Here is a 26,007-nt window from a genome sequence, read left to right on the forward strand (position 1 = left end):
TTAGTTGATCACACATGGACTCAGGTCACGTGCATAGGTTCCCCCACCTCACGTGTTCCATGCAGCTCCAGCTCACATTGCCCTCAGTTTGTGTCACAGCATCAGGACTGTGGCACACAGCTGTGGCACTGCTAGGTAAGGAATGTGTTTGCTTTTGTTACACATTGTCAAATACTTCTCTTAACAGGCTGTGCCATCTTACACTTCTGCAGTTAAGACAGACGAAGGGAAGCCAGGAGACAGCAGTGGTTGGCCTGGCTCAAAGAAGGGATTGAAAAGTGCATCAAAACACAATGTTGGGAAAGGTGTGGGGCTGGAGCCCTGACCACTGCCATTCAGCGGGGACTTGTAAAGCTCAATCTTCAGTCCCATTGCGGTCTCTTCCTTTGCCCCCCGTTTCCCTCCATGCCATCTCCATGAGAGTTCAGGTCTTGGCTTAAGACATTCCACCAAGCCCAAACCACATCACAGCTCCTCGGACTGCCCACCTTCTGATGAACTGTGCATAAATGCCAATCCCCACACATGCCACCTGCCATGCTAGGCCTTCCAGGGCCCCACAGACCTCAGCTGGAACAGGTCTGAGTGCCAGCAAGTCCCCTGGCGGAGACAGCACCTCCTCATCTTCCCATTAGAGCCCCACCACTGCATCATCTGCCATGAGTGAGTACCCACCACTGCATCATCTCCCTGAGTACACCACTGCATCATCTCCCTGAGTACACCACTGCATCATCTCCCTGAGTACCCACCCCTGCATCATCTGCCATGAGTACCCACCCCTGCATCATCTGCCATGAGTACCCACCACTGCATCATCTGCCATGAGTGAGTACCCACCACTGCATCATCTGCCATGAGTACCCACCACTGCAACATCTGCCCTGAGTACCCACCCCTCTGCACTAAGGTTTTTTCCTTGATAGATTTTCCACAAGGAAGCAACTCCCAGGCTGGAATTCACCTCTTCTGTATGGTTCATTTTTTCCAGGAAAACAACCAGCACTCTGGGGCAAAGCATTCTCAGGTTTACTGGCCTAGCTGGAGAGCCTCATGTGGAGTCTCTTTTGGTTGCCAGGCTCTGTCTCTGACCCTGCCCTCACTCCCCATCACCTGCCCTCACCTGCCCTCACCTCCTCTTAGAGGACAGGCTTCCCTGAGGGCTATACAAGAGGGCAGAGCTAGGCTAACAGCGGTGAGGGTTGCTACTTGAAACCCTCAGGAATATTCCTGGATGCTTTGAGCCTTCCAGAGCCGTAAGCATATGGATCTGGTATGCTGAAGCCTTCTAAGTTTACTTTTTTATTTTAGAATATGAAAGAAGAGTGAGGATTTGGGGTAAAATATGGCCAGGAAATGGAGAAGCCTCTGCCGTTGTTCTTTTCGGAAAACATTCTAGAACTCTGCCTGTGGTCATTTGTGAGGTTTCTCTCAAATGGAATGATGTTGGAGAGGGTAAAAACCTTTCCTAGTCCACCCCCCAGATCATCGGCTATGAGCTCCAAGGAAGATTCATGACTCGCGCTACCACCCAAGAAGAACGCCATTACCAATGGTGATAAGACACCCCACCAAAAGTGAGTTCTAGTTTTAAATGTATTATTTCTCAGTCATATATTGTAAGTCTATCTCTTGAAATAGTCCATGGGACTGTTATCCATACCTGGTGATTAATAAAAATCATTTCTTTAATTGATAAACTGTGCTGCCCATCATAATAAAGTATGTTTGAGAGTAAATAAGGTGCCAGATGTGGCTCTTGACTTTCTAAAGCCCTCCTGACTTTTGGGAGAGGCAGTGATGGGAAAAGATGTGGCTCTGGAGGTGAGAAACCTGGACTCACACTCACTCTGCACCATTTGACTAGCAGGCTCAGCAGGGACACCAGGAACCTTTCTTAGCTTCTGCTTCCAGCACACTAGCTGCCCTTCCACAGTGTGGAAAAGGCTGGAGCAGGTCTGGGCACAGGCTGCCTCAGGAGTGTGATGCTAACAGATACCGGCATTGGTCAAGCCCAGCGGGTTGACTGTTTTCTGCTCTGGAAGGAAGAAGAATGTAGTGGCGAGAATGAGGACCTGCTTTCTGATGGAGACCTGCTCCATTCTGCCAATCCCCTTCCAGGTGATTCTGGAAGACTGTGTAACCTGCTCTCTCAACCCAGTTGGCTCCCACAGTTCATCAGGAATCTGAATGGAGTTACGAGGGATGAGTCTGGGCCCTTGGGCAACTTGGAGTTGGGTTCAGAACAACAGAAGGACCCAAATGAAGCTGTTGAAGATGGGGGAGGATGACCTTGTCTAGCCTGAAGGTGGCCCAGCTTGGCCTCCTCAGAAGATACCCCTTCTAGCTCTTCTCCATCTGTAGACATCAATATTCACTCTCTTCTGGATGACCAAGATGAAAGAAAGGGCAATCCCTCATAAACTACATGCTGGATCCACTTCAAATTCCCCCTTCCTTTTTCTGAAGGGATTTCCACCCAGGCTTTCTCCATTTGTGATCATATGTTACCTTGGTGGCCTTCCAGCCCCAAGTGCTGTATAAGGTCAATGCTCTGGGTTTGCTTCATTGTCATGCTTTGGCTCTGTTTCTTCAGGATAGCTTCACCAGACCACCACCCCAACAGCACTTGGAAGCCAGTCTTCTGGGAGGGTGGTAGTGAGTGGTAGGTACCTCAGCTGTATTCCAAGAACTTACATCTTCTTTAGAGGGCTCGACAGAGCTATCTAGAGTTGGGCCTTCAGAGGTGATGGGTTAGTCCCAAGACCAAGAGTTTTCTGCCAGATACTTGACTACCTGGAATCTGTATCCTCTCCACCCAGGAGGGAATCTGGAGTTTCCTCCTAAGCTTCTACCTCTGGAACTATGAGGCTAGGTCTAGTCCCAACTTGGAAGGCATTCAAGGAGAGCCCAAAGTTTAACATGGGCTTCTGAGTCAAAGGAAAACATCTCCATGCCCAACCCAAGTCTCCAACTTCTCCCATGCTGCTTTGTCTTCTAGAAAAGCATTATGAAAACATGACAGGATGAGTTAGTAAGGAACTGGGAGATTTGATCCTCAAGCTAACTCATTAACAATGCAAATCCACGATGAATTTACTAATGTCAGCAAACTGGAACCATATCTTTGCTGGTGGGTTTATTGTGTGTCTCGGGACAGGGAAGCCTGTGGCCTGTACAGCTCTTGGCTTGGTAAGGTTCTCTGGATAGGGAAAGTACATGCTAACTTATGCAGGGGCAGTACCTGCCCTGAGCAGTCACCTACCAAGGAACCAAGAGGCTGGCACTGGAAACCTACTTTCCAAGTTGCCTTGTTGTTTGAGCCCCAGAAGCAAATTCAGGTTACCCTGAACTCCAAGTTTCAGACTCAGGTAACAGATCAATAGAAATCAATGAGGAGAGCTGGGCATAGTAGCTCACACATGCCAACCCACCTCGGGGGAGGCCAAGGCACAAAGATCACAGAGTTTGTGGCTACCCTGAGCTACAAAGTTAGACCTTGTCTTTCAAAAATAAAAAAAGAAGAAAGAAAAAGAAAAAAATCCACAAGAAGACATATTTTTTTCCAAACTAGAGAACTTCCCTTTGATTAATGGACTGTTTGTTGGTCTTTCCCTCATAGCTTTCTTTACCACCTCCGTAGCATGCACACTTTGCATACAGTTCTAGACCTAATAATAATATTTGATGGTTGTCTGGCCCGGTCTAGATTATGTGGATGTCTCGTCTACTGTCTGATTTTTCACTAAGGCCCATTTCCTCATAAGTGAAGGTAATGGTTATTTCATTGTACCTACTACATCCAGCTGCCACAGTTATACCTGATTTTCCTTTCCATAAGTCTTTACATATCGATCCTTTAAATATGTTTTTCTTCTTGTATATCTTCTTTTAAAAAAATTATTGATTTTGTGTTTTTACTTATCTGAATTTCATGACTTTTAAATTATTTTTTCTAACTTAAATTAAGTATTCATATATAGGTGTAAATATTCAGATTATAAATATACCCTGCAGTAAAATTTTGAGTATTTTAAAATTTTCCAATTATATTTTTAATTCAATTAAATAATTTATTGTGTAAATTCAGTGGTGCATTTTACATTATCTTTATCTTTAAGACATAAAATAGTAGTAGTATCATGCCATCAAGATCTTTATTTAATGGTGAATGTTCTTTATATTTTTAAATTACAATTAGTTCATTTTGCTTCTTTTTACTGTAGCATGAATCTTAGAAGGTCTTATTAATAAAATCAAATCTGAGCCAGGTATTAGGGTGAACGCTGAATGATCAGAGAAACAGAACAAGCCACAGCCACCTTACCTGGCCAACTTCTCAGCTGATCCTGTTTCCTCAGACTGGAAGCTTCTGAGTCCTCATCCAAATGGATCTCAGCTGAACTGCTACTCAAAATCCTAAAAGCTTAACCAGCCTAGTTCCTGATTTTCACTCCTTATATACCTTTCTGCTTTCTCCACTCACTTCCTGGGATTAAAGGCTCACTTCTTGGCATTAAAGGCGTGAATGAGCATGCCTGGCTGTTTCCAGTGTGGCTTTGAATTCACAGAGATCCGGATGGATCTCTGCCTCCCAAGTGATAGGATGAGGCAGGTGTGTTTGCCACCATTTTCTGGCCCCTATGTCTATCTAGTGGTTGTTCTGTTCTCTGATGCCAGATAAGTTTATTAGGATGCACAGTATTTTGTGGAACACAATATCACCACACTATACTTTTCAAAATTTTTATTGCTTGGATTAATTATAGATTTAAAAATATTTAATTGATAGCCTTTCTATTTCTTTTCTAATTCATGTTCAGTTAGAGAAATTTACAATGTTAATTTTTATTACTCCATGTTATTCCTACAATGTCATTTTCTTATTTGCAGAAATACACTAATAAATACACTAATATTTGTTGTTTGGCTGGTTTTCTTAAATATGAGAAATTCGATCTAAAGCAGAGGTTCTCAACCTGCGGCCGCAACTCCTTTGGGGTCGAACAACCCTTTTGCAAGAGTTGCCTAAAACCATCAGAAAACACAGCTATTTATATTACAATTCGTAACACTAGCAAACTACAGTTATGAGGTAGTAACAGAAATAATTTTATGATTGGGGGTCACCACAATGTGAGGAACTGTATTAAAGGGTCGCGGCATCAGGAAGGTTGAAAGCCACTGCACTAAAGGAAAATACAAGTTGGAAAACAAGGCCAATAAACACACAGGTATATGAACTGCATGCAGCCTTACTCCCGTTGGTAAGTCACAGTGGCACCAACAGAAAAGGCCATGCTTGTTTGACTCAATGTTAGTTCAAGATACAGATCCCAGAGACAGCACAGCACCGTTGGCCGAGAACCGCTAACAGACAGAAAATGATTGCACCCTTGGGTGACCTCATGAGCACTGAGATTGCTTTGATCCAACTGGGTGAAAAGAAAACCAAAACTGCAAGAAAAGGAAATAAATTCAAGTAAATAACAACAGAAGAGCAGGAAACCCCACACATGCATGGGAAATAAGAAGGAAATGGAATGATAGCTCATGGGGCTGAATGTTACTGAAGATGGCTTCCCTTAAAGGGCGCTGTTCAGTGTCTGCTGGGGCGGTTGCCATGGAAAGCCTCTGTGTTGGCTTTCCTGCTGCTTGAAGCCTGAGAAACCACCCAGCTGCAGGGGCAGGGGGTGGGGGTGGGGGTAAGGAGCGGGGTGTGTGTGTGTGTGTGTGTGTGTGACAGGTTAGGGCCACAGATCAGGTTTCCTCTCCAGGGAGACTAGTATCCTGGAGACACTCTCAGCCTGGTGTCCTTTCCTTTTGCTTTGTAGGCTGGCGTCAAGATTATGCTAATTAACTCCAAGTCCCAAGACTCTTGTTGCCTGGTGACAAAGTTGCACAGTGGAAGAGCGTCAGGACAAAAGGCAGGTAAGGCTTTGCTCCTTGGTGGCCCATGCCTATTGATCTGCTTCAAACCTGCTTCCCCTCTCCTAAGAGTTAATAGCTCACAAATGTCTGCTCTCCTGGCTGCTTTGTTTACAAAACCCAGACACCAGCTAATGCATTATTTAGGAGAGGAGGCCACACACCCTGAGCCCTGGCCAGGACAAACAACTAGCTGGGGACACAGGCTGGTCTTCAGGTCCCCGGAGCCATGGGCAATCTTGGCAAGGGAGATGTATGACCACTGGGTACATGGGGGTCACAACTTGAATCTTTCTAAAAGCTGGGTCTCTCTGGACATTTTTTGCTGGCCCATAGCAGGGGGACATAAAATGCAGGTTGAGAAAGGCCAAGAGACTTGTACAAAGTCCCACGCAGAGAGGGACAGGGCAGTGATTGGCCTCCAGACTAGAATGACACATTGTCCTCTGGGTTTGAGTGTCAGCCTCCAGAGCAGAAGGGAATTGCCGAGACAGTCGCGGGGTCCTGCAAAGTCCTGTAGTGCCCAAGCTTGTCTATTGGTGCTTGGCAATGCTAGCTAGTGCTTGGTGTCACCAGCTTCTTCGTGGGTCTCCACAGGGTCCCTTGGGGCTGGGAGGGGGAGAACTTCCTCCACTGCCCCCCTTCTGTGGCAGAGTGATAGAAAAGTGAAAGCCAGGTGATCTTTCCAGGTTCCTTTCCCTGTGCCTACAGAACTCAAGGTGTGTAACTGCGACCACCCCTTGTCCTGACAGGCCGTCACCCACTGCAATAGCCACCTCAGATTATCACCAATTTGACCCACCACCAGCTGTGGATCATCGTTTCCCAGTGCTCTCTCAGTCTCTAGTAATGAGACTTGTCTAATACCATGGCCGGGTCTGTGACCCACACATGCCTTCTTTTCAGACTGGGATGAGCCGTGTAGATAGGCCTTGGCCTGGACAGGACAAACATTCCCACAGGACCTAGCTCAGCTCCCTCCAGCTCCTAGATGGGGTAAGGCATCAGGAGCTTTCCTGTTGGCCCAGAAAGCCAAATGCATTGCAGGACACTGCAAAGTCAATCTTCCATGGACAAACCAAACGGAAGCTACGTCCACAGCACACGGAAACAAGAGATGTTGGCTCTAAGTCGGCAGTGTGTAACCTGATAAAGGACAGACTGTCAAGCCCAGGGGGTTTCTTCTGGGAAGTGGGGTGTATGGATTAAATGAGATGAGGCTTGCAAAGCATTCAGACATAACTTATACCCCATAAAAAGGGGAAGATGAATAGTAAATGATAAGGTCTCTAAGGCTCCATCAACTGTTTGTTCTACTGATAGCAAACCTCTGGGTACACATTACCTTCCTCTGCTGCTACTCTGTTCTGTATTCATGTGCCCCACTTTTCCCTTTTCCTGCCTCCCCAGCAGCCAACTATTCCTAGCCAGACACATGCAGGCCTGCTCCTGAGCAGGTGGCCACCTCTCACACATACTAAGCATCTTTCATGCCACATGTCTTTTATACCCTGAGATTGTTCCACCACCTGGTATGCATGAAGAAATTGAGCCAAGAAAAGACTGTGACTCACCCCCAAAGTCACGTGTTAGCAGGAAGTAGGTATCCAGAGCTATAGTCTTAGACCTTTCACCTCCATGTGTCAGGCCCTGCCCACATCCTCTTCTTCCCTGTCTCTTCATTCTCTTTTCTTCCAAGACGCTCTTCACACCCCAGGCTTCTCCCGACTCTCAGGACATCTGTCCTTGAGACACACCCCTCTTCCTGGACTGTTCTTCCTCCACTCTTCCCATGGGATGTCTCCTAAGCATTTCAAGGAAGAGTGCAAATGCCACCTTCCTAGAGAGGGCTTCTCAGCCCCCTCTGAAATTAGTCATTCCCATCCACAGTATCTGCGTCTTGACTCCAGCACTCTTTATACAACTACTTCTATCTCTGTAGAGCATTTACACCACTGGAAATGGCTCCCGGCTTCTTGACTCGCTTCATCAGCAAGTGGGAAATTCATGAAAACCACAGCACTGTCTGTCTTAGTTATTCACTGCCTGTCTCCTGACCTGACCTATAGTACAACCTCAATGAAAGCCCGTAAGTGGATGGATGAACAAATGAATGAATGAGCGAATGATTAGCTTGTACTAGATAGAATTCTAGAGATTAAAGGCAGGTAAATACACCTATGAGTTTCTTGGATATTCTTGTATTGCTGGTGATGTTAACAGCATGTATTTAAAAGTTGCAGTGGTTTCATTCAGGAGTCTGTGATGACTGTTTCCCAAGCCTACACCTGCCGTAACAGAGATAGGGTCCAGGGTTGCTGGCGACAAGAGGGAAGAGATGGTGAATGGTGTTGCCAGGTTGATCTCAGTCCACAGGAGTCAGCATCACTGAGCACATGCTTTAGATTATACGAATCACCATGACTTCTTTTTAACAAATTACAATTTACTGGTCTATTTTGCAGAGAAGTAAACTGGTCCCAGACATGTTGTATGGCCCAGGCTGACAATGATGGTTCCTGCTGCCTGCTCTATAGTGCTTTCATACACATTTGAAAAGGGACAGATCAGATGGCTCCAACATGGGTGATGTGAGAGATCTGAAAAATTGCCTTACTAAACATGGTAATAGTAGTTCATATCATTCCTGCTAACAGGCATGTCTGTCTGTCCAAAGTCAGCAGGAAGGGGCCACTCATATGCTTAACATCTTAGAGTCTTGCTCTTACACACACACACACACACACACACACACACACACACACACACACACAAACAAACACACACACACACCACACACACACACCACACACACACACACACAAACACACACACACACACCACACACACACACCACACACCACACACACACACACACACACACACACACACACACACACACACACCACACACACACTTTAAACAGAGTAGGAAAAGTCACCAGAATTTGTAGAACATAAAAAAGTGCCATATTGTGCAGGTAGATGTGAGTGTTTCATATACATTGAAGAGAATCTGGAAACTCTGCGGACAGCAATTCTGTACTCTCTAGAGAGGACGATGGTTGCTGCTGGCATGCCTTTTCCATTGCTGTGTGTGTGTGTGTGTGTGTGTGTGTGTGTGTGTGTGTGTGTGTGTGTGCACTCATAAGAGCTGGGTTCATATGGACACTTAGTACTTTCTTGTTAGCATATCTTAAACATCTTACCTTTTTCCACTTTTGGAAGAAAGATTTTTGTTTTGTTTTATATTTAATTCATTCCGTGACTATACAGTAATTATTCAATAATCATCTTTTATTTGGCATTTTAACTGCTTTTAACTATTTTATACCCAAGAGGGAGTCTTAGAAACAGCTCCATCCATTTCCAATGGCTGGTACACCTCTCCAGTTCTCTGCACCAGCTCTTCACTCCATCCCAGCCTCCTGCTTCCGCCATAGACCATCTCTCCCTCTGGATGCTCTTCCTTCTCTTCTAGGTTTAACTCAATTAAAACAGCTCCAACTATGATGCAACCGAGCCCTCCCAGCACACGCACTCTTCCAGCCACACATGCCACCACAGGGAGGGAGAGGTGGCACCTTGATTAGGAGCACTTGCTGCCAGAGGACCCAAGGGTGGGTCCTAGTAGGTCAACCACCTGTGGCTCCAGGTCTAAGGGATCCAGCACCCACTTCTGGCCTCCACCAGTACCTCTCTCTCTCTCTCTCTCTCTCTCTCTCTCTCTCTCTCTCTCTCTCTCTCACACACACACACACACACACACACACATTTAAAAGTCTGTAATTTTTTTCTTTTTAAAAACTGTAAGTATTCCTGACCCCAAGAGTGCCACACCCAAGGCTGGCCATCACATTCAATGACCAACAAACCCTGGTATACCTGAGTCTCCTTCTACCCACAAAACTTGAAAAAAAAAATATTTTTGTCTTCTAGAAATCATTTTACTGTAGAGAGAAAAACAATGAATCAAGTTAGTTGTACAGGGCCAAGATGTGTCGGGGTACAAACAGAAATGCATGGATTGCAGGCCTCCCCACGTGACACAAGAGTCCTGTGTACCTCCATGTGTCTTCTTGTCTTCCAGGATGAAGAAAGGCCTCAGTGGCAGAGATGGTTGTCATAGTGTATCAGTGGTCCTCAACCTGTGTGTTGTGACTTTTGGGGGAGAGGGGCATGCCAAATGATCCTTTCACAGGGGTTGTATATCAGATACTTACATTACTATTCATAGCAACAGCAAAATTGCAGTTATGAAGTAGCAATGAATTGATTTTATGGTTGGGGGTCACCACAATGTGAGGAACCATATTAAAGGGTGGCAGCATTAGGAGGGTTGAGAACCACTGTAGTACTGGAGGGTGTTAGGCTGCAGTTTGTAGGGGGTTTCTACCCAGTGCAGGCCCTGTAGTCATGGCTCCACTATTGTCAGGTTCTACCCCACTGTCCACCACGGTCCATGCTCCTCTCCTCGCTCCTCACAAGGCTGCCATGCTCTTCCCTTGTATCTCAGCACCCCTCCCCCCAGAATCAGCCTCTGGGTTATCTATTCCCGGCAGAGGAAGCTGAGGTCGTCCACCAGTCTCCCGTGGATGGTGAGTGGGCACCATGTGGTCAGCACCCTGGTCTAACAGCTCTGGACATCCATCCACTCTACCATACCACCTCTCTGAAACCCAGTTTTTGGGTCTGCCAGGGGAGGGGTGGCTGTGAAAAAAAAATGGGAACAACTTCTGTCTGCAAGAGCAGAGTTTAAACCATGGTGGCTGCAGGGGAGCCAAAGCTCACCTCTGGGGTCCAGAAGCACCCGTCTGACATGAGTCCTTTGTCCTTTGCTTGTGTTCCGGCTGGTTTTGTGTGTTCGGAACATGTGGTTGATGAACAAGGCCTTTCTAGTCCGTTAAGCTAATAATCTTAAAATTTTATTTTAATTGTAAGGCACCTATTCCCTTTTGTTCCTTTAACAAATCCAATTAAACAGAGTACATCCAGAATTACAAAATAGATGCTCTTAAACCAATAAGAAATCATAATCTTTCGTTATGGGGCCATGTGACCCCCGGGGAACTTTTGCTCCAAATAAAAGTTGAATTCTTATTACCCACCAGGGGGAAGAGGGCAGTCTGACAGATAGCAGCTTCCAGGCAGCACGAATGCAAGCTGGTGCAGAGAGAGAAGTCAATAATGTGTGGGTGGGCAGGGCTGCACACACAGAAGGGCCCAGCAAGATCCTCAGAGCAGCATCACCAAATTAACCAGATAACTGCCGAACCCATGAACGAACAATCACCCCGTGCAGACACGGCTGTCTTCCAGGCTGAGAGAAGGAGCTTTGATGGGATGGGTGGGAAGGAGATTCCTCCCGTGAATCTAGAACACGTCTCTACATGAGCTGGGACAGATCACTCATCCTCAGTCCCACCATCTCCTCAGCAACCTCCCCTCTAGAGTGAGGAGAACAGTCTGAGGGTGGAAGGAGAGACAAAGAGAAGCCCCCAGGGAAGAAAGAGGCAGGCGTGGGTGTGGGCAGCTGGTCTGGCTACATGACACTAGGAGAGGCTGAGGGGGCAGGAGTAACAACTGACAGGGGACATGTGCACAGAGCTGCCTGCCTGGCCATAGACCACAGGCTGTGCTGGAGGTGCCTCTCAGAAGGCGCTCTCCCTCCCTCCCTCCCTCCCTCCCTCCCTCCCTCTAATATCTCCCTCCCCCCTTCCTCTCTCCCTCCCTCCCTCTCTCTCCCTGCCTTCCTCTCTCTCTCTCCCTCTCTCTCTCCCTCTCTCTCCCTCCCTCTATATCTCCCTTCCTCTCTCTCCCCTCTCTCTCTCTCTCTCTCTCTCTCTCTCTCTCTCTCTCTCTCTCTCTCTCTCTCTCTCTCTCTCTCTCTCTACCATGGTGGCTCTCCCACCACCACCACCACCATGTGTGTGTGTTTGTCTGTTTTGTCTGTTTTTATGAGAAAAGGTCTCACTGTGTAGCCCAGGCTTGACCTTAAACTTGTGATGATCCTTTTGTCTCTGCCCCTCAAGTCCTGGAATTGCAGGCATACACCACCAGGGCCAGCTTTTAATGTGAGCTCATGTGGAGAAGAGCGTCCAGCACTCTCCAGGGCCAAAGTGTGCCTGCTTAGGCAGGGGCAGGGAGTGCAGTTAGCTTCTTAGCTCAGTGGATGCTGGGTGAGAATCTTGTCTCTTTACATCCTCAGCTCGTTCAGCATAAAAAGATGTTCACGCTAAGTCAGCCTCATGGGTACTGAAGGAGCTGAAGGACAAAATCCCTGTCTTCATCACTGCCCACATAAGCAAGCACGCACACACATTTATTGAGCTGCTGTAGGGCTTTATGTATAACTTCTAAATATCTCTCTCTCATTTGCTTTTAAGAGTTAAACTACTCCATCAAGGCTATTAAAGATTACTAAAATTTATGCTTTGTAAACATATAGATAGATAGATAGATAGATAGATAGATAGATAGATAGATAGATAGATAATAGATGATACATACATGCATACATGCACACATGCACACATACATACATACTTAATCTATGATCAGGTAAGGGGCAGCCAACCTAAATGGTTTCTACAATTCCCATCTCCATCTGTTCCCTTCAGAAGTTCAGTGGGATTATGTGCATAGCTGACCTATTCAGAAACTTAGGCCAAACTTCTTATCTCCTTGATCTCACTATCTAGCTGGCAGAGAGCACATTCCCTTTAAATAGTTCTCAGATCAAGACAGGCCAGTGTCTGGTCACTGAGAATCTGGGGACCCTAACACTCTTGGGTCCCACTATCATGGAATCCACTAGCAAGAATTCACCTTCTTAGGCTGGGACATTGCCTTCATATTCTGTTGCAGAAGGTTGGGTGGGAGTTCTGGTTTGGGAGCACTAGGATTCCAGAATGCCTTCCTCATTTTGGAGTCAGTGGAGGCCTAACAGGAGCCGTATGTCACCACTGTAGCACAGATAACACAAAGGAGGTTGAGGGGAGCAGACTGTGGTGGAAGTTTATGTATAAATTTAGCTTTCAGAACCATCTAGGTTTGACTTTGACTGTGCCCTGTATAACTGGGGGGCAAGTCACTTGACTATTTTGAATCTAAATTCCATTCCTTTAATAAATAGGAATGGCCTCTGGTATAATGGCCATATAGACTTGAGATGCATGGGGACCTGGTAGCATTTTCACAGCAAGAACCTTAGCGCATCTCACCTAATCAATGATGGTGCATGACTCTTGACAGCATTCCACAATAGACACCAGAAAAACCTGAGATCATTTCCCTGTAAGATTCCATCCGCACTGTCTACATCTCTCCAAAGTGGAGGCAGTCAGTGGAAAACGTGGAGCATTTCACAGTGACACTCCAATAGCATTCCTAAGTCCAAACAACATCCTAAAACAAACAGCACACAGTTCCTGGCCCAGAATGGGTGCTGGAGAAACGGCAATGCTTTGTCCCATACAGACTGTGCATAAGTCAGTAATCAGTGCTGATTTGGGGGAGATCTGTGAGGAGGTCCAAATACATCTTCTCCACAAAAGGGACTCAGTGATCTGTGTCTCTTCCTCCCAAGTGGCTCTTCATAGGATGCTAAAGCCCCTCCTTGGAGTAAGTAGACATGTTTGGGGAAGGGATTAAGGACAGAGGAAATAATATGAAGCTATGTAGGAAACCATAGAAGCAGGTAAGCTAGTTTGTTCCCTGCCCAGTAAATGTGATAACAAATGAACAAACACAGTTCTAAGGGTGCTCAATCTATGACGATTAACCCTGTGATTTCTTGACTTCCAGGTGGGGGTAAAAGTAACCACCACTCAGCATCATACTTGGGAGTTTGAATTTGTATTATTTTCCCAGTCTAGTAATGTGACATATGAACCCCTCTCTCAATGGTGGGCAGCTACCACCAGCACTCTACAGGTGCTGTGTGGCTAAGTTAAGCTGTTTGGGAGATTGGGTAGAGTCAATGCATTGTTCTCTTACAAGTGAGGAGGGGGTAATCAGGGTGTAACATTATGCCATGCTGAGAACCAGCTGTACTCTGGGGCTAATGGATTTCTCAGGATAGCTCTTGTCATTGCCTAAGAGACAGTCCACAAGCAAAAGGTATTTCTCATCCATGTGACATGAAGTTTCCCCCAAACACTGGCGAAGAAACAGTGGTAATCTAATGGGTCCAGTTCAATTATGTGTCTATCCTACCTCTAATACATCAGTCAAAGAATGAAGTAATTACTGTGATACTATGCTAGGAAGTTATTCAGACAAATTAAACCTGTAAAAAGTCAGTGTTACTTAAAAATGGAGGCAAAGGCTCATGAGTATGAAGCATCTGACACATGCTAGCACTGTGATGATTGTAAGGACCTTAGAGCTGAAGACGTTTGCAAATGTTTTGATGGCATTAAAATATAAGTTGCCATTACATTTTTAATTTAGCTATCCATGGGGTGTCCTTCCATGCTGTTTCATTCACAATGACTAGATAGAAAAATTATTCAGAAATTAAAATCAGACCAACTGGCCCACTTTCCCCCCAAGCATAAAACACAACTGTAGAGGGGGGGAAAAAAAAACAGGGTTTACTTGGAACCCTCTTGAACTGGGCTTTCCAGTCTGTGCATGTGCAAACAAGACTCCTTCCATCCACAGATCCCTCATCCATAGCCTGTCTGTCTATCTGTTGTATGCATGTATTTTCTTCATTGTGTGGATTGGCCACACTAGGATATCTGAAGGCTTCACGAACTAATAAGAACAATCTGTTTAATGTTTTGATTATACGGAAAGATCATCTGTTCTACTCTTCTGCTGTCATTACTTCCTCTCCTGCTCTGTGGGTGGGTGGGCCTGGCCTTAAACAGCAGAGTGACCTGGGAGAGGTTCCTGATTTCTCTGCCTCTGAAACTGAGCTCATGGCACTGCCCAATTCCAGTGGTACTAAGCAGCTTCAGGATGAGAAGGGTCTCTGATTAGCACAGACACACACCGGGCCTTCTACAACTGATGACCCCAGCCAGGAAACAGTGGCCTTGAGGAGAGCATTAAGAAAGGGGGTTGGGGGCCTCCTCATGTTCCCACCTGGCTTGATCTGTCTGGGGATCCAGACTCACTAGGGAGGTGGCAAAGTGCATTAGGCCAGTCAGCCCCCTACTCTGCCTTAAGCTGATTAATGGGCAGGCTCAGAGCCAAAGGGCCCATTGGAGAGAGGCTCCTTAATGGAACAATGTTCTATAGCCAGCCCCTGGAGGCTTCCTTGCCCCCACTACTCAGACCTGGGAGGACTTCTTCCCACGGCATGGGTGGGCTGTGGGGGCAGGTTCAGCTGGCTTGGCTGGATCCCAGTCTGCTGGAGCATCCTGTCTTGTCCAGGAGCCCTCTTACTCATGCTTAAATTTATCTTAAATAGAAGAAAACAAAATGGCAGCCAGGCTTTGAATATGCAGGGCAGTCTGGTGGCCAAAATTAGTGACCGTCTGGATTTTAGCTATTTAAACTAGGGTGTGAGCTCATTTACAATGTGTGTTGTTCACATGCTTGACACCAGGCAGTCCCCAGTACACTCAGTCAGTGAGTAAACAGATGGATTCAGGCAAGAATAAGCAAAGGGACTTGGATTAAATCAGTCTCAAAGGACTAAGAAGGCCCTTAGACAAAGGCAATTTTATTCACAACTTGTTCAGGCCCCAGGCTATGTCTGCCAAGTAAAATACAAGCCTACATAGGATTTGAGATGTTTGAATTAACTCTATCTTTTGTATATCTGGAACTCAAGTTTCACTAATGATCTTCATTTTATTTGCTATGTCTTGGCGCTCTACCATGGAGAAGCATTGATAAAAAGAAGATCATGAGTATATAGGCTTTCCTGAGCTGAATTCATCTTTTTGGTGAACTCAAGTGTAGAACAGTTTCTCTGACATGCCTCCCATGAACACCTCTTGCCTGTGTTCACAGCAAGGTCCAGATGTGTACATCTGCCTGCTCTTTAAGGGATAGAACAGAACTGTTGCAGATATATACAATGTCCTAGATGTTCAACCTAGTCTGACTATGCAGGCACAGAGAGAAATTCACAGAGATTGACCATGGAGTTCCAATTAGTTTTTTAGTTTAAAATGTAGCTGCAATAGCATCTCCCCTTTGGGGATACTAGCCTCTGAGCTTTAAATATATACAGGACATGTAACTGTCCCCAAAGCAGGGTCCAGGTAGCTCCACCATGCCCAGAAAACTCAGCCACACTGCTTCCTGGTAACCTAGTGTCCCCAGCCCATAGTTCCTGCCCTGGTGGATCTGTTTCCTGCAGCTACATAAATGGATTCATTCATCATGCAGGCCATTCCAATGGCTTCTTCCAGGCAGCAGTGTGCTCTTAGGAGTCACTTAGGTTATTGTACATATGAGTAAATATGTTCTTTTTACAAACATTTCTTTATAAATATTTGAAATGCATTTTTATTTTTTACTGATACATCATAACTATACATATTGGTAGTTATGTATACATATACTTATGTATACATATGTAGTTATGAAATGTCATACACACAGAACATAACATTTCAATGCACACACACACAGAACATAACAATCAGAAAGAGATAATGAACATAACCACCCCTTATGCTCAGCATTATTCTAGTGTAAGGAATCTGTCCACTGAAGGATGTACTTTCCCCTGTGGGGCAGTTATGAATGGGGAACTGATGAACACAGGAATAAGCTTTCATATGAACATGAGCTTTTCTTTTCCTAAATACATGCTGGGGAAGATGAAACATCTTATGATAAAAATGAAACATCTTATGATGGTTAATTTTATAAGAAATAGCCAAACTGTTTCGGGGGCTGCCCTACTGTGCATTCCACAAGGTGACTGGTTGCAAAGTCTCGCTCTGTCTTTGTACTATTGGTTTTATGTTTCTTTTCACTATAGACCTTCTCCCTCTGTTCTGGATTCCAGACATTTTTGCTTGTGTCGCTTATATGTGTTTCCCTCCATTCTCTGATTTATCTTTCCATGCATAATGGTTTGTCCACAGAGCAAAATTTTTAATTTTTCAAGCCCATTATTTTTTGTTTAACATTATCTTTTAGAGGAATGTTAAACTATAGGTAATGAAATTTTCTCCAATTTATTTTTAAAATTTTATAGCTTACATTTGGATCCATGATCCATTTGTGTTAATAGTAGCTATTTCTATTAAGTTGTTAATGGTTTATTTAATTCATTTTTTTAACGTATGAATGACCAACCATCTAACATTTAAACCATTTATTGAAAAGTTTGCTTTTCTACTGAATTTTTGTCAGAAATCAACTGACTTTGTTGACTACATTTGTGCAGCTCTATTTTCTGGACAGTGTTTTCTGTCCCATTAGTCTATGTATCATATCTGTCCCTCTGCTGATAACCCATGTTAATTACATAGGAAATTTAAAAATTATTATACATGAATCTTCCTCCAATTTTTTCCCTTTTTCAATTTTGTTCTTTATTCCTAGTAGTTTTATCTTTCAACATTTAAGCATTTCAAATTTTTAGAAATCTTTATGCATATAAACATGAAATATAAAATCCATATATATATATATATATATATATATATATATATATATAATCTTGCTGAAAGTTCAGGTGGGATCATGGTATTCTGACCAATTTCAGCAGAAACAGCTTAATTGTGTTGGGTTTTCTAACTCAGGTGTGCTGTTTTCCCCTTTGTTTAGATATTTTCCTTAAGTTATTATTTCATAATTTCCATCATAGAAGTCCTCATTAGTATATATCTGAAATAGGAAAGCGTTTTCCTTTTGAGAGCATTGTTTTTTTCAAGTTTTAGCTTTTGCTTGTTCCTTGTTAATATGTATACACCTGGTAGAGCAGCTGTGCCTTAACCTGGTTTACTATATATAGTCTTGCTAAGTTCAGTTATCAGTTTAAGGAACATCCTAAAAATTTCATGATAGTCTGTCCATCAAGAACAGCACTGGGTCTTATGAGACTATTGAAGAGTAGAAACACTATGTGGACTTAGTAATTAATGTTTGAGAACCAGCATTAGAGGGCTATGCAGTATTAGACAATCTATATCCCCTACCAGCTCTGTAAAGGGAGTGTTTTCACAAACGGGAAACTGAGGCAGAGAGTTCAAGAAAACTGCTAGCTGCTGAACTAGACTTCCAAGACAAGCATGCTGAGGCCAGAATCTTCATTCTGGTCACCCTCTACATTCTAGGGCTCAGTGTACCTGTAACTATACCTGTTTATGTAGAGCCATCCACAGTTGACTGTCAGTGTGGGGGATGTGGGGAAGTGGTGTTGAAAGAATGTTCTCTAGAAGCTTTGGCAGCCCCACCCTGGCAGCCTCCATGCCTGGGGAGAGGAATGGAATTCTGGAGGCTGCTGTGAAGATAAACCCTGGCTCCCAAAACCCCGTACTTCTCTCATTACTCTGTAGTTACAGTAACCAAGGCCTGCTAGCTCCCCTGGGTCCTAAATGTGAAAAGATATGATAGTCATTTTTAACACTCACTATTTCCTCCCTTCAAGGCTTCTGCTGCCTCTAACAGCAGCAGCCTCCCCACCCCCACAGCCTCCCCAGCCTCCCCAGCCTCCCCAGCCTCCCCAGCCTCCCCAGCCTCCCCAGGATGGTCTTCTGACAATGCTAAGGAGACTCTATAATGTGAAATGTCTGGGAAAGTAGCACATAGCCAAGCATACATACTCATGCATACACACACACACACACACACACACACACACACACACACACACACACACACACACACACAAATACCTGGAGTCAGAAGGCTAATTCCCAGAAAATAGCCAGAGAATAAGACAGTGAGAGAAACACTGAGGCCCTCCAGCTCAGCACTGCCCTTCTAACATCCGGGAAACTGACATCGGAAGGGATGAGACCTGTTGAAGTCTTCCGGTATGTTTGCTGCTGCGCTATGCCAGTTCCTCTCGGCTGCCCTGTGTTGTTCTTGTTTGTTTGGGGGTGGTTTTTCTTTCTCTCAGGACCATCACGGATCACAGCATGATGTAGCGTCCTCTACTAACTAGACTTGTCTTTTCTGTTCTTATCAGAGCTTACCTTCTAGCAGTTTTATGTGACTTCTTCCTCAAAGTCATCACCATCAACTCAGAAAAACCGTCTTCAAATACACTCCCATACTAAGAGACCATGGCTAAGGGTGGGAAAGGCCCCAAGGGCAAAAAGATCACCCTCAATGTGGCCAAGAATTGCATCAAAATCACCTTTGATGGGAAAAAACGCCTTGATCTGAGCAAGATGGGAATCACCACCTTCCCCAAGTGTATCCTGCGTCTCAACGAGGTTGATGAGCTCGACCTTAGCCGGAATCTGATCAGGAAGATTCCTGACTCCATCTCCAAGTTTCAGAACCTGCGATGGCTAGACCTGCACAGCAACTACATTGATAAGCTCCCTGAGTCCATAGGCCAGATGACCTCTCTGCTCTTTCTCAACATCAGTAACAACAGACTGACCACCAATGGGCTGCCCGTGGAACTGAACCAGCTCAAGAACATCCGCACCTTGAATCTTGGCCTCAACCACCTGGACAGTGTGCCCACCACACTGGGGGCACTGAAGGAGCTCCATGAGGTAGGGCTACATGACAACCTGCTGAGTACCATCCCTGGCAGTATCGCCAAGCTCCCCAAGCTGAAGAAGCTCAACGTAAAGAGGAACCCCTTTCCAAAGTCAGATGAGTCAGAAATGTTCGTCGACTCCATCAAAAGGCTGGAAAACCTCTATCTGGTCGATGAGAAGGATCTGTGCACAACTTGCCTGCAAAAATGCCAACAGGCCAGGGACAAGCTGAACAAGATCAAGAGCATGGCCCCCTCGACACCAAGAAAGGCCATCTTTTCCAATTTGGTTTCACCCAACTCAATGGCCAAGGATTCCCAGGAAGATTGGAGGTGACCTGGGACCCTGACCCTGAGGCAGGAGGGGAAAGGTGGGAGGAACAGGCAATGAGCTGGACCCAAAGGAAAGCGCTCTTGTGTTACTGTAGGAGCCTTTTCATCCAAGCCATAAAACACCATTCCCTACCTCTCGGACTATGGTTTGGTTGATTGAAGGGCTTTTTGTCTCTTGCTAGTCTGCACACTGCATTTCTTCCCTGCATGCAGCTCAGGGAACCAAGAAAGGACCCTCATCTATCTGTGCATTTCATTTCCTTAGTTCCCGAGGCCCAGAGAACTGATGCTATCAACATACTCTTACTATCACTGGCATTTGGGGACACATTGTCAGCTCCCAAATATGGAAGTCATTCCATGGGAAATTTTTGGATCTAGACCTCATAGGCTAACAGTCTCTGAGGGGTTGGTAGAAGAGCAAATGGCCCAGAGATGGACAGGCATTGCCATTAAACATTGCCAGGAAATAGCCAGAAGCAGCACTTTCAACTACATTTGCATAGTTACTCTAGGAGCTTTTCTGAAGGCCCCTGACAGACTGTAAACACGGCCAGTGCCATTTGAGACCCTTAGGAAATGAGAGAGGTCACTGTGGTAGATGCAGGGACCACATGCAATGGAGAAAAGCTTGGCTGGCATTGTACAAGCTGGAAGAGAGGCCATCTCAAAGGAGCTGGTCGGAGCATTCTGACCTGAGAGACTTAGAGGTCAGGGACTTTTTCCCTCATCGGGGAAAATGGAATGCGAGAGCCTGTGGGCTTCTGAGCCAGGCAGCATGGAACTTCAGTTCCCTCCACGGAGAGCCTAGAGCACAGCCAAAAGACTGCCATGGGCAGAGTCAGGGGTCACACTAGTTTTTTCAGGAAGAAATGGCGATTGTGGCGATAATGTTCCCATTACAGTAGGCCCTCGTCCCCCACAGCCTACTGTGTCCCTTCCACTCACGACTAAAGGACGGGGGAAGACACCCTACAAAGGCCTGTCCCCTGACTTGCCTGAGTGGGTGTGAGCTATGCAGTAGTGGCCAGTGGCCAGCTCTGGAGGCCTCAGTGCAGGGGACAGGCAGTGGCCAGTGGCCAGCTCTGGAGGCCTCAGTGCAGGGGGCAGGCAGTGGCCAGTGGCCAGCTCTGGAGGCCTCATTGCAGGGGGCAGGCAGTGGCCAGTGCCCGGCTCTGGAGGCCTCAGTGCAGGGGACAGGCAGTGGCCAGTGCCCGGCTCTGGAGGCCTCAGTGCAGGGGGCAGGCAGTGGCCAGTGCCCAGCTCTGGAGGCCTCAGTGCAGGGGGCAGGCAGTGGCCAGTGCCCAGCTCTGGAGGCCTCAGTGCAGGGGGCAGGCAGTGGCCAGTGCCCAGCTCTGGAGGCCTCAGTATAGGGGGCAGGCAGTGGCCCGTGCCCAGCTCTGGAGGCCTCAGTACAGGGGTGAGCTCATTTCTTCTTCACCCTGTAAACCACAGCAGACATCACCCTTCCTCTTCTAGCTCCTCAGGACTTGTTCTCATCTCATGACGCTTAGCTTGCAACACTTCCCTTGTGCTTCTAAACATCTCAGACGAATCTAGATTGAAAATTCCCATTGCAGTTTGCCCTGCTTACTAAATATTTTTCATTACAAAAATAACCAAAGCACAGTCTAGCTTTAAATAGAGTAGCTTACCAGATCCACCATTCTGTGGCATAAAAAGCTATAACAGTGGCATACTTTCTTCCTAGTTGTTTTTCTGTGTGTACATTTCCACATGGCTATAATTAGAGCATTCATGTCATTTCTACCCTGTTTTGAAAACCATGTTGTCACATGGTGTTTGGAGCCAACATTGTAAACATCTGCAAGACAGCCGTTCTCAAGACATGCATAACTACACGTTCCTATGGGCATTTAAGTTGTTTCCAGTTTTTCACTAATGGAAATAGTTCTATGATGAGTGTCTGATGATGAACACATTGTAACATGGTTTAGATTATTTTCTGGCAGCGCTGCATCACTGGAAATAGTGTGTTCAAGGGTCCTTTTTAGAATAGCTGTGACAGATGTCATCAGGTAGACTGCACACATGTATACCCCCTAGCACTGTATCTCACTCACCACATCCTCCCCAATGTGGCTACTTCTCTTCACATCTCTGGCTTCTTTTAATATCACAGATGATTTACTGGAAGCCCGTCTAAAAATGATATCATATCTGAGATGTGAATTACTACAACAGGACCTTGGGCACAAGGATCCCTTCAGGAAATATATCTATTGGGAGTAGAAATGGTCACTCAAACACCCTGGTCTCAGGAGAAAGACACTCTCATCAGGTCCGCTGATGGGGTCCACAGCTGTGTCTGCATGGATGTATTTCCCGCCTTTTGTTTCCTTTTCTCTTTTCCTCTTCTTCCCTTCCTTCCCCCCAGACAGGGTTTCACTACATAGCCTAGGCTAGCCAGGAATTCACCAAGTAGACCAGCCATAGTTTCCTAGACAGGGTTTCACTATGTAGCCTGGGCAAGCCAGGAATTCACTGTGTAGACCAGAGCAATAGCCAGAGAAAGGCAGGGAGAGAAGCACTGAGCATCTTTTAGTCCAGCCCTGCATCCCTAACATCTGGGAAACTGATGCCTCATGACGATGTGAGCTGACGGTCATTGGTGTGGCTTGCTGTTGGTGATGCCCTCTCTGCTACCCTGCTTCCTTCTCTGTAGCATCAGGGATCACAGCACAGTGTGCCGTCCTCTTCTAACTAGGTTAGTCTTTTTCTGTCCTTATCAGGGCCGGTCTTCTAGCAGAGATCAGCCCATCTCTTCCTCCAAGAGCTTGGATTAAAGGCACGCCCCCCCCCCAAGCTGTTTCCCCTTCCCTACAAGTTCTAACACTACTATGAGGAAAAGAGACACTTGGAATCTCTCTCTTCCAATTCTTAGGCAAAACTCCAAATAAATTCACTAGGTCTTAAGGTTGTGAGCTCTGGTGACAGAATTTGTCTGACCACACAGGAATGGCATATAGTTCTGTCTTTTAGGTGGGAAACTTCTATTTATGGTTCAATGGCCATAGGTGAAAGCTGACATGGGAATTGTCCTTGCAGCTGCCAAAACTAGTATTTCCTTCCTTCCTTCCTTCCTTCCTTCCTTCCTTCCTTCCTCCCTCCCTCCCTCCCTCCCTCCCTCCCTCCCTCCCTCCCTTCCTTCCTTCCTTCCTTCCTTCCATCTCTTTAGTCAGCATGGGCAGCACCTTCTGTCTAGCTTGTGATAAAATAGAAAAAATGAGCATTCCTGCAGTCCCATGACTTGAGACACTAAGGCAGGAGGATGGCTGAGAGTTAGATGGTAACCAAGACTAAATGGCAAGAGTCTAAGATTAAAAAAAGGGGGGAGGGGTTGATGTTTTGGAAATGACAGTCTATTTCCCCCATCTGTTCACATTGGGGTTTGATTCTTCTGCTTCTTCCTCCATTGTGACTTTTAGCCAGTTTGTGACCCCTGCCCCTTGTGAGGCTTCTGTGATTCTCTTTTCAACCCAAATCTTGAGTTCTTCTTGGAAGTGCTTGTCCAGAAACTTTGGAGTTTTTCATTTGTTTGTGCTTTTGATGCAAGTATGCAAAAACAGTGAGAGGCTCAGAGGCCGGGGCTGTTTGGACATCCCTGTTGTGGTGCGCATGAGAACCCAAAGTGCTGATTGTCTTCTCAGCTCACTGGAGACATGTGGGTGATTGCTTCATTCTTGCGGAACTGCATGGCACGTGTGATTTAAAATGCACTCGGATGAGGCACCTGTTTTCTACAAGTGGCTGGTTGGAACACCTGGCCACTACGTCTTCTACCTTTCTGAGGTCTTAGGTGAATCAGAATGTTAGCCAAGGCTCTCAGGACATACCATTTTCATCCCAAGCATGGAGACTTTCTACAGGGATCCTAACCTCTCGTGCCACAGTTAGTATGTGGAATCTTGGATGTGTCCATTAGGGAGCCAGGCTTGTGACTGCAGGCTCTTCTTCTCTGACCCAGGCATTTTAGGATCCACACAGAAACATGATCTGGAGAGCACCAGCCAATCTGTGGGTGCTGCCCAGTTCATCTGCTTCTCTTGAAGCACGTTCTCTGGAGAATGCACACTACCTTTTCTAGGCATCCAGAGAAGTCATCCAAGAGACAACTAAGGAAAGCATCGCAGCTACAGCCCACGCCAGGAAGGGCCTGGGTCTTGACTGGATTCTCCTGTCCACTCTGTCTGCTGTCCTCTCCCTCACTGATCCCCACTGGAGTTGCCACACATCAGCATGCTCATCACTGGGCCTCAACATCACTTCATGACCTGCAGCCCTCTGACGGGCTAGCATACAAAAAGATGCTTCCTTTCTATCCCCGCTGGAGCTGTTACCTGTACTTTCCCTTTTTCCTGGGTCTTAGAAAGGGATTTAAGCACACTGGACTTCATCAGGCTTGAGAACCAAGCCAGCAGATGTCTTTGATTTGTCTGGTGTGCACTCCAGTCAGACCCATTTTTAGCTAGGAAATGCTGGCTACCAGACAGAGCAAAGATAGGGAAACAGAGTGCTTAGCTGTCTTCTTCTGCTGCATCGTATTCAATATTGATGCTCTTTCCTGCATCAATGAAACACCACTGCCTGCCATGTTTATTCCCTGGAAGTTGCATTACGCCTGGAAATACTTGATACAAAGTTATGGGTTTCTCTTTCCTCAAGTAGAACAGAAACCATCCACAGTGACAGAGGTCCCTGTGTCTGAGAGACAGGTACAGCCTGGGTGACCCTGGGGTGATCACAGTATGACCTGTGTTTTGCCCTGGTTGCCTAGAGCAGTAGCCTCAGTCTCTTGTGTCTCCATTCCTCAGGTTGAGCTCAGCATCCATCTCCTAGAGTAGCTTATGGCAAAAACACGAAGACCCATCAGCTAACAGAAATAAACGACTCTGAAGAAGAAAAGCCCCAAATTAGAAGACAGAGTGGCACAGGGAACATTCTGGAAGACAGGCTCTCCGGTGCTGCCCACGTTACTGAATTGCTCTATCAATTTTACTTTGTTTCCCTTGGTTCTAGGCTACCTGCTTCTGAAAAGGCCTTTGAAAGATATTTCATGTGGTTTTCTGCATGTATGTAAAGAGAACATTTAAGAAAATTATAGATATACATTAAAGACTCAAAAGTCTGCATTAAAAATGAAAAGTCTTTAGGTCTCTACATGTCATTCAAAATGGTACTATCTCATCACCAGTAAATCGTAAAAAATACATGTATGTAATTACGTACATGAAGGAGATAAAAACATGTATAAAATACACACATAGAGAAATGTATTCAAATATACTATAGACAAGTTAAAGTAAAATTTTAATTATCCCCTTAGTTGTGCACAAAAAGGCAGCAAAAAGAAAACAGGGATAATCAAGGAAAGCACAGGCAAAAATTAAAATGGCCAGCTTGTGTTCTAACACATCAATAATTACACTAAATGTAAATGGCCAATTTTATTTGTAGTGGCTCCAAACTAGAAACAACCAAATGGCTTTCAATCTACAAGTAGCTGAGCAAACTCTGGTACCCCATAATGCATAGAGTGTACCATTTGAATATGCAACAACTTGGACAGATCTCAATGTATTATGCTAGGTTCTAAAGGGCCAGTCTCTAAATACTGCACACTGTGATTATATTTGTAGGACAGTCTTTAAATAATAAAATGAAAGTTGTGAACAGAAGTAAGAAGTTTCCAGTGGCTAAGAATGGCAGGCATTGCAAGGGTGAGCCTGAGAGTGAATGGCAGTGCAAGAGCTGTCGTTGTACTGATAGAATGATTGCTCATGAGGATTATGGCGGCACTTGCATGAATCTGCACACATGACAAAAATCACAGAGATGCAAATGTACATGGAATGGTCCTGATTTTAAAACTAAGTCAGTGGTTAAACCACATGCTCCCATGGAGGGTGGGGAATAAATGAGGCATATATAGAGACTTCACTGTTTTGCAACTTCCTGTGAGTCTATAGATACTTTTAAAATGAAACTTAAAAAAATTACAGTCTAAACTCAATAAGAAGCAGATCTTTGTACATCTTTCCAGTACAAACTTAAGAGTCACTACGGCATGGTTAACCTGAGACT

At 45.5% G+C, this 26,007-nt stretch overlaps 2 protein-coding genes across 4 annotated transcripts in view; one reads left to right on the top strand and one right to left on the bottom strand.

Moving 5' to 3' along the window:
• The window catches only part of Wdfy4 (WDFY family member 4), a 254,176-nt gene that overhangs the window by 40,763 nt on the left and 187,406 nt on the right, over nucleotides 1-26,007 (bottom strand). The window lies entirely within an intron of this gene.
• Lrrc18 (leucine rich repeat containing 18) lies at nucleotides 1,419-25,068 on the top strand. Its single transcript, XM_006976717.4, has 4 exons — nucleotides 1,419-1,577; nucleotides 5,835-5,931; nucleotides 19,042-19,902; nucleotides 24,738-25,068. The coding sequence occupies exons 3-4, from the start codon at nucleotides 19,139-19,141 to the stop codon at nucleotides 24,760-24,762; spliced, it is 789 nt and encodes a 262-aa protein (XP_006976779.1). The 5' UTR covers nucleotides 1,419-1,577; nucleotides 5,835-5,931; nucleotides 19,042-19,138; the 3' UTR covers nucleotides 24,763-25,068.

This window comes from Peromyscus maniculatus, chromosome 9 (genome assembly GCF_049852395.1).
Source record: "Peromyscus maniculatus bairdii isolate BWxNUB_F1_BW_parent chromosome 9, HU_Pman_BW_mat_3.1, whole genome shotgun sequence".
In the NCBI taxonomy this organism is placed as follows: Eukaryota; Metazoa; Chordata; class Mammalia; order Rodentia; family Cricetidae; genus Peromyscus; species Peromyscus maniculatus.

What these genes read in the sequence shown, in the direction of transcription:
- Lrrc18 (XM_006976717.4), top strand. Translation starts at nt 19,139, where the DNA reads ATGGCTAAGGGTGGGAAAGGCCCCAAGGGCAAAAAGATCACCCTCAAT. An exon ending in GATTCCCAGGAAGATTGGAG is followed by an intron (nt 19,903 to 24,737) that starts GTGACCTGGGAC and finishes TCCATTCCTCAG; the next exon opens with GTTGAGCTCAGCATCCATCT.